At 34.9% G+C, this 9720-nt stretch overlaps 1 protein-coding gene across 5 annotated transcripts in view; it reads left to right on the top strand.

The window, feature by feature from the left end:
- LOC106465098 (AT-rich interactive domain-containing protein 1A-like) overlaps nt 1–8528 on the top strand; it is a 117143-nt gene extending 108615 nt beyond the window's left edge. For all 5 annotated transcript variants that reach the window (XM_022392929.1, XM_022392928.1, XM_022392927.1 and 2 more), the window contains exons 14-17: nt 1420–1594; nt 2008–2073; nt 2724–2956; nt 5302–8528. In XM_022392929.1, coding sequence (XP_022248637.1) covers nt 1420–1594; nt 2008–2073; nt 2724–2956; nt 5302–7482 — 2655 coding nt within the window. In that variant the 3' untranslated portion in view covers nt 7483–8528. The remainder of the gene's footprint in view (nt 1–1419; nt 1595–2007; nt 2074–2723; nt 2957–5301) is intronic.
- The last annotated feature ends 1192 nt before the right edge of the window (nt 8529–9720 follow it).

Here is a 9720-nt window from a genome sequence, read left to right as displayed (position 1 = left end):
CATAAATTACTACATCAATACCATAGAATTCAACTATAATTTATCAAGCTTAGTAACTAAGAAGTATTTTACTCTTAAACAAATATGAAATTTTGAGCAGACTAAAGACACAACCTACTTCTTTGAAATCTTGGTTTAAAAGAAAAAAATGGCACTAGCCATGTTAGAAAGGCTGAGAAAACCACTAGGGGACATTCTGAGCTTCCAATTGGTTACTCATGTCATATATAGAAGTAAGTGTATATAAGGGAGCATTTCCAAAAATGGAAAGAGGAAAAAGGGTGCCACTGTGTTTGATTTATTACATGAGCGATATCTTAGCAAATAGAAGAGGTAAACATTATTATTTTATATTCCAGCTTGTCAATATTGGTAATTTGAGTTTCTAATTTGTACGAAACTATAGACTTAGTATTTTGACTTCACAAACATCTAATTTGAACCAGTGCTGCATTCAATATACCACGTGACACACAAAAATCGATATATATCTGTGTTTTTTTTAATATTTTAAATTAAGAAATTGAGTAATGTACAGTTCTAGAATTTGAATTATAATCTACAGTTTGATACCAAACTTATTAACATAAATTCATGAAATAGTAGTTCAATAAAATTTTGAATGCAAGTCAACAAACGAGATGACATGGCCTTTCACCTATGATCCGTCTCGAAAGAGTTAAAATGTGCAAACCATGACCTTTTACAGAGAGCCTTTCAATATTGTATTATGTACTTTATATGAACTATTCATTTTGCCCTACACTAAATACCAGATGAATTATACAGAGATACTGAAAAAACTATAGACATGCATTTCTAAAGGTTATGCAAATACAACATACAAACTATATGATCAACAAAGGTATTTTTGTTCTTCACATGAACGTCATCTTGCACTCCCACTTGTCAGAGTTTGAGTCAGACTGATATCATCACAATTCAGAGACATATCTTGACCATAAATACATCTGTAACTCTACTGAATTTTGTGTGTATAACAGACCTGTACAATTTACTAAAAGCTTTCCACACACACACATATTTCACGTAGGATACGCGTGGTAAGTTCGAAATTATGGTCATTATTTCTTCTCCATTACTAGGATCAGTCCAATGGACTTTCAATTATATGGACATAAAATTTCATTTCATTGTCTTTATGCTGACAAATGTTAGTGTTGATTTCAGTTACTAGTTAGTATAGAAGTGTACAAAAGAAAGTAAATTTTACTGAACTTTATTACTTATAGAAATTCTCCTTTCTGACAGGTGCCCTGTGAGTATTTGTTTCTGTTGAGCATTGTTATTCTATACTGGTAGCACACAGAACAAATATCAGTATAATAAGAAGTATACAGATGTAGTATATTGTTGAAAAAATACCTTAATGAACCCTTATTTTTTTTGGCTTCATAGAACTACCAACAAAACCAACAGAGCATGTACATACAAGGTGGTTCATCACCCAACAAGATGGGTCATCAGCAAGATATGTATGGAAAACAAACAAATGAATACATGAGACCCCCAACAAACCAGTCAGACCAGTACCAAGTGGGAAGCTACGACCAAACACAGGGACACTATGGAGGTGAGGGAAAAAGTTGTCTCGAAACCAGAATAAACATTCTAATTTTCATTTGTACAAGTACTGAAATTTAGTATTCATCATTTTAAGAAAAATAATAATATCCACATTTTGACATGTTGGTTTTTTTTTAAATTTTCTTCTTTAATAACATCCCCCAATGGCACAGTGGTAAGTCTCAAGGTTTGGAATGCTAAAAACTGGCTTTTAACACCCACAGTGGACACAATACAGAAAGCCCATTGTGTAGTTTTGTGCTTAACTTTAAATAAACAAACATCTGTAGTAAAATACAAAAAAACTGAGGGAAGAGAAGATTTAAAATTGAAATACATTTGGTTCTATTTAAAAGAACAAACAAAGTTTAATGAAAAGTGTAGAAAATTGAATGCAAAGCCTTTTATTTTTATACTTAGACCGCAACCAGTACTACAGAAGACCACAAAGCATGGTACCATCCAACTTGGGAACAACCTCTCAAAGTGAGTAATAGTTTACAGTAAGTGATATAGATGGCACACTGGTCTGAAAATAGTAATTTGTGAATCTTTTTTTATCAAATGAGTTACATATGTTTCTGTTGTGTTGTAATTTTCACTATTAGTTTTGATATAAAGTACAGTATTTTTATTTAGGATAAAATTTGTCTTATGGTTATTTTGGGTAAAGCAGTTAGGCTTTATTTATTTATTATATTTGTTTAGTTGCCTCATTATTCTTATCCCTTATTGGAAAGTTGTACTGCTTGGTACATCATCTTTAAATAACTTTCTTACATTCAAATCTGTTATTGTATTTAACAGAAATACATGCTAGCCATCGTATGACGTATATATTTGAGTTGAAAGTAATGACTTATAAAAAATTAAAGAAAACTCGAAAGAAATATTACTCTTAATAAGGTTTTGTGAACTTCTTCAATTTTTAGAACTCTAGCTTATGTATTACATATGTGAAACTCAGATTATTGTAGCCAGATATTACTATGTTGTGAAAAAGTAAAACAGGCACACAGAATCTAGAACATAATTACTAAACATGTTCATTGTCACACAAGAAGAACTAACATGTTTATTTAATGTTTTTCATGTAAAGTCTCATTTTGTTAAGACTTTTTATTTTGCTTATCAAGGCTGGCCGAGAGATGGTAATTATCAGCAGTATCCTTCCTCCTCTCAAGCACAGTATCTACCCACTCGTCGAGAGGGATGGGAGGGACCTCAGGGAGTGAGTGGATCCCAAACAGGTTCCACTCCTTGGAGGATGTCTGCTTACTCCACAGCTGCTGGATACTCATCAATGAACATGCCAAACAAAGTACAGTATGGACAAGATAGGATGTGTTTTCCAAGCAAAAAAATACCAGTAAGCTGTTTCTTGAAAGTATTCTAATTGCTATAATTATAAACAATCAGTTGATTTAAGTGTTTTTTGACTATGAAAATGCATCCGCTCATCCATTCTGTAACCATTTAAAATAACATAACATTTTAGGACAACAAGTGACCCATTGGTCCATCTTGGCTGTTCCATCCTCTAAACTAAATTAAGACTATTAAATAAATAAATTTTTAAAGCCAGCCCTTATCATTCATGTAGTTATCAAGCTTTTTCTTAAACTCACTTAAATTTACTGCCTGTACAACATCCGAGGACAACCCATTCCAAAGGCCAACCACCCTGTTAGAAAAATGAAACTGTCTTAGCTGAAGATGACTTCTACCTTGCCTAAATTTATACTTGTGTTCCCTAATCCTACTATTGTCACTGTTTAGTTTGAAAAAAGATGATGCATCAACACTATCAATTCCCTTTACAATCTTAAACACCTCAATCAGATTCCCTCTAACTCTTCTTTTTTCAAGAGAAAACAATTTGAGAGATTTCAACCTCTCCTTATGTGGCAACCCCACCATCCCAGGCATCACTTTAATAACCCTACTCTGAAACCTTTGCAACAATGTCTTTTCTAAAGTAAGGAGCCCAAGACTGAACACAATACTCCAAAAGTGGCCTAACCAATGACATATACAATGAAATTATAACCTCTTTAGACTTGTGTTCAATATATCTGTTGATACAACCTAAAATCCTATTTGCCCTACCACTAGCAACCGCACGTTGCTTGGATGGCTTAAGAGACTAATGAACTATTACACCAAGATCCCTTTCTTTCATAACAATGTTAAGATTATTCCCATTCATATTATGATAACCCACATGCATATATTATAGTTAAAACCCATTTGACATTTGATCTAAATCCTTTTGTAAATCAGCAGTATCCTTTTCACAGCTAGCAACATCCAAGACCTTAATATCATCTGCAAATTTAGGTAATTATTGACCACTAGCTGGAGCACCCATCTCCTGGATGGAAGTTATGTAAGTTTATGATAAATGAAAGGTTATCTTAGGACAATTCCCACCAATCATGGTGGAAATTTAGGTTGAAATATAACCAGGAGCAGTCAGAAACTACTTTGGACAGAGAGAGAAGAAAAGTTGCTTTCCTTATATGTAATTATAAAAAACACAAAAAAGCTCATAAAAACTGCAAAACACAAAATGTGAAACTACAAATCTGTATGGACCCAGCAAACCTTTATGCCAGATTTGGTGAAGATCCAATAACAAGGGGCAAAGGTAGTGGTTAAAAATGCCTGTAAAAACTGCAAAATGCAAAACAGAAAATTTGTATGCATCTCCCCATGGATCCAATGAACCTTCATACTAAATTTGGTGAAGGTCCATCTTCACGGGGCAAAGTAGTTGTAAAAAACACCCATAAAAACAACAAAATGCAAAACTGAAATTCTGTATATACCCTCGTGTGAACCTAATGAACCTCTTTACCAATTTTGGTGAAGATTCATCCACACCCTGTGAAGTAGTTACATGGACATACAACAGACAGTACTATTATATTTATATAGATTCCTTCATCTATGTCATTGATGTAAATCAAAAAGGACAAAGGTCCTAAGACTGAGCCCTGAGGTACCCCACATGTGACATTAATCCAGTTTGACTGAATTCCATTTCTAACCACCCTCTGCTTTCTTCCATCTAGCCACTCTTTTATTCAATTTGCTAACTTATCCTTCACACCTATAGAGATAATTTTTTTCACAAGCCTTGTAGGTGGCACTTGGTCAAATGCTTTCTGAAAATCCAGATACTCCAAATCTACACTCTTACCCTCATCTATGTAAGCAGTAAATAGTGTTATTTCTGATTCATATGTTAAGTTTAGAGTACGTGATGTCATGAATTGTAATGATACAATTGTGTTTATATTTGTATTTTTTTTATGTATACACCTACTGGTGCAATTTCTTTACCATTTTGATATGTGTACAAGTTAATACATTTTAAGCTATCAATGTCTTGCTGTTCATCTTAGTGGTTATAAGATGTGATAGATTTTTATTCTCTATCCCACCCTCGTAGCTCAAGAGTAAGCCTGAGGGTTTATAATGCTAAAAATTGGGTTTAGATTCTTGTGGTAAGCACAGCAGGGATGACCCATGTTTTGCACTTAACAAAAAAAATTTTATGAAGGAAATCCTCAGCTCTCAAAATGGCTGTCAACAGTTTAAATTATGGTATCTGGAACAGGATGTTATGTATTACTTTTTTTCAAATTTAAGTTTTAGGAATTGTTTGAAATGATGAGTAATACCTGTTTTTGTTTTTCTTTTGTTCAGCCATACTCAGGAATGAACCAGGCCAATCATTATCCTTATCCAACTCTGAAAAAGGAAATGATTTTTCCATGTCACACCGTGGAAGGAGTGCTACCTGTCCTGACTAAAAGGCGACGCCTTACTGCTAAAGATGTGAGTCCTGTGGATCCGTGGAGGATCATGATGTCTTTAAAGTCTGGACTTTTAGTTGAAAGTACCTGGGCATTAGACGTCCTCTCGGTGTTGATTTGTGATGATAACTCTATGCTCTACTTTGGACTTAATCATCTTCATGGTCTTTTGGAAGTGTTGTTGGAGCACTATCGTCGCTGTTTGTCCCTAATTTTTGGCCTGGGTAATGAGCTGGAAGTGGGGTATGAGGGTAGTGTGTGTACTAGCTCTGAAACTGAAACAAAAAACTGCACATTTGAACACCTTAAGGTTGGTTCTGAAGAAAACGATTGCTTGTATAAAGAGAATGAAGATGACAACACAAAAGATAAATTGTCTGTATTAAAAAGTGAAAATTATACAGAGAAAACAAGATGTGGTAAAATAGTGGGAAGCAAACAAGATGATGCTCTCTTTCTTATAGACTCGGATAAGAAGTGGGACTTCCATGAAGGCTTTGAGAGTGGTGTTGATCATTGGAAGTGTGGCGGTGGGGACACTACTCATCACATTCAGACTCACTTAGAAAGTATGGAAAGTTATGTAAGTTTTGTGAAAATAATGGAAGACAAAAATTCCACTGCTCTGAAAGAAGAAAACGAACAAAGTTTCAGTGGTAAACGTGTTTGTGTTCAGCAGAATATAGATCATGAAACTATGAGTACTGAACATTGTGAAAAGGAACCTGTGTTAAAAGATAACTTCAAATTATGTGGGCTAAAGGGAGCACCTTTTACCATCAATAAAAACTCTGAACAGTGTTGTGACTTGGATCAAAATGATGTCAACAGCAACTGTGAATATAAGGAAAAGGAAGTGATAGTAAAAGAAGAGAAACAAGATTTCAAAGCAAAAGCCAAAGAAGATATGGAGAATAAGGATGATAAGAGCAACATAACGGAAGAGCAGGGCTTAAAAATACGTTGTTCCTCATTACCTCGAAAACGGCATCCTGATGATTGTGACTTAGAAAAAGAAACCTATGATCGAGATGAACCATCACTCTGTCTAGTGAGAGATGGGCAGGAGAATCTGTCTCGTCGGTGTTTATGTCTTTCAACTTTCATTAGAAACCTTTCATTTGTGCCAGGAAATGATTCTGAAATGTCCAAGCATGCTGGATTTCTTCTAATTATTGGGAAACTTTTACTGCTGCATCATATCCACCTAACTCGCAAGCCATCACAACAACATTATGACCGTGAAGATGAGATAGACAATTTTTCTACGACAGATTCTTGCAGTAGCTTAAATGGTGAACGAGAGTGGTGGTGGGATATGCTTCATTTACTTAGAGAAAACACACTTGTCACTCTAGCTAACATAGCTGGTCAGTTGGATCTTGCACCTTTTCCAGAAGAGATCAGCCTTCCAATTCTGAATGGTTTGCTTCACTGGGCAATTTGTCCATCCTCTTATGCCCAGGACCCTTTTCCAACACAACCAGTATACTCCGTCCTGTCCCCTCAACGTCTGTCCCTTGAAGCCCTCTGTAAGCTTTCCATTCATGATAATAACGTGGATCTACTCCTTGCTACTCCTCCTTGGAGTCGAATTGAGAAACTGTTCTCATTTTTAGCCCAGTCGCTCAATCGTAACAAGGACCAGGTGTTGCGGGAATTTTCTTTGGTAATTCTTTCGAGCTTTGCTCAAGCTGATGACAGTATTGCAAAGGCTATTGCTTTACAAAGCTGTTGCATCTCCAACCTATTGATATTTGTAGAACAAGCAGAACAGAGTGCTCTTCAGGTTGCCAACATCCAGGGCGTTAATGCCTTACGTGAAAATCCAGAACTTATGGGAACAACCTTAGAGAAGGTGCGTCGTGCAGCCTTCACATTACGTTGCCTCTCTCATGTGCCAGAAAACCAGCGTCTCTTTGTGCAACATCAGCAGCGGCTCTTAAATTTGGTGATGTCCCAGATACTAGACCAGGGGGTTGCATCAATTATTGCTGATGTATTATATGAATGTTCACAGAACTGTGAAACAAGTAGTGACACAAACTCTGTAGGTTCAACAGTTTTGTAGTGAAACTTTCTAGGAGCTTTGTTTTCAAATTTCACCATGAGACTTTTTTCAGCCACATCTCTTCCTGACTGGTGCAATGATTCTGTGGTCTGGGGCCAAAAACCACCTTAAAACAGAATACTGTGTAGCAGAATTCTTAAGCTGGCCCCTTCCAGACAATTAAACATGGAAATGCCAAGGTGTAGAGATCGTAAAGGCTCAAACCTGCATCCTGAAGCCATTATTTGGTTGTGGAGGTGCATAAGCCACTTGTATTTATTGCTAGATATTTTTATTTTGCACTGGTTCTTGTATGTATACATTCGTTAAAAAAAAAAAAGAGTTGTATTACTATATATCGTAGGCAATCTCATGTGCAGAACAGTTATTGATAGACGTTTGTTCAGTGGCACAATGAATTATCTATTTCGATAACAGCATAAAGATAATGACTTGGTCTCTGATGATACCTTTTAGAAACGGAAGTAGTGAAGGTGATACTTATTATGGCAGAAAGACATCATTGTTCACTGTAATTTTAAAGTAGATTTTACTCTGGTATAAAATAACCCACACAGTTTTTTTTTGCCTCATATTTAAAGCATTGCTTGTATCTTATTCAGTGACTTCGATTTACAAAGACCAGTTAAACAATACTTGTGAAGAAAGTAATTTCCAGAAGTCTGCAACAACAATTAGTTAATTTGATGACTGGGATTGTGGGCAGAAATTATTTAGGTATATTCGTGAAAAAACCTGCTCACAATTGCTCTGTACATGTGTAGCATTTTTTGTGTACGTATGTTTATGTATGTAAGGTTCAGAAGCAGGGATCGGATTTAATGACTTGTTTGGAACAAATGATCGCCTCATGTTCATTCTCTCTCTCTCTCTCCACCCTAAAAAATCACGTGGGAGTGATTACATTCTTTGCTTAGAAATTTCAGAGTCAAGCATGACCTTTTCCTCTTTAGTCCTTTGATATTGGTATGAACGCGTACAAAAGCTTTATACTATGTATATGTTTGATGAAAAATCACAAATAAATGTACAGTATACATTCTCCACTTCATTTGTTTTGTTTTTGACAAAAGTCGAAGTTCAAACCCTTCAGTAAAATTACAACAAAATATGTACTGTATATTTTTCCAACAGGGCTAGCGAATTAACCCTATTTAATCACATAACATCCATTAATTCAGTGATAAATAACACTCATTTATGATATTTATACAGTCCTGGTAAAAAGTTTTATAGGAATGCATTTTATAAGAAGAAATTCTTTTTGCACTTAGCAAATAAAGGAGACAACAAAATTATTCACATTTATTTTCCATTAGTTAAGTATTTTTTAAGTGATCCTAAGACTTTAACTACACTTAATGCACATGTTTGATAAAAGATATAATTTGAAAAACAATGACGTTTGTTTTCTTGAGAACATTATTTTCAGCCTCCTTAACTAATCTGTTACATTTATTTTTTTATTATCTGTATTTATAGTTTATAAAAGACGTACAAATCTCTGGCATCAGTATTGTGGTGACAGCTAAAACCATAAAAATTAACATTAAATTAGCTTGGTGACTACTATAACCCAGTACGTTTTGAAAAAGTTGAAAATTGCTGCATTGAAGTTGAAAATATGTATTATGTTGTGAGAGCATTCTAAGTTGTTTCCCAGTATTCCAAAGTAGGAGGGCAGTTACTATCCGTTGTAGTTATTATGAATTTTGGTGAGAACAGCTGAACACGTGAAAGACATCACTGGTCATATTTTCCTGAAGATACCTTACTTACGACCTACAAATGAGTTAGGCTTACTTTTACAATAACTGGTAAATCAATAAGTGAACGTGAATGTTAAGAGATAATCACCTTTTGGGTACACTAGAGAGTCCATAGCCTTACTGACAAAACTAGCCATGACAAAAAATACTAATTGTACAATTATATAGTAGTTGGCTGTATTGAGAGTCCATAGCCTTACTGACAAAACTAGCTGTGACAAAAAACTAATTGTACAATTATATAGTAGTTGGCTGTATTGAGAGTCCATAGCCTTACTGACAAAACTAGCCATGACAAAAAACACTAATTGTACAATTATATAGTAGTTGGCTGTATTGAGAGTCCATAGCCTTACTGACAAAACTAGCCATGACAAAAAACACTAATTGTACAATTATATAGTAGTTGGCTGTATTGAGAGTCCATAGCCTTACTGACAAAACTAGCCATGACAAAAAACACTAATTG

This window comes from Limulus polyphemus, unplaced genomic scaffold (genome assembly GCF_000517525.1).
Source record: "Limulus polyphemus unplaced genomic scaffold, Limulus_polyphemus-2.1.2 Scaffold1835, whole genome shotgun sequence".
NCBI lineage: Eukaryota > Metazoa > Arthropoda > Merostomata > Xiphosura > Limulidae > Limulus > Limulus polyphemus.
Note: the sequence above shows the minus strand (reverse complement) of the source record. Positions and strands in the feature narration are given on the sequence as shown.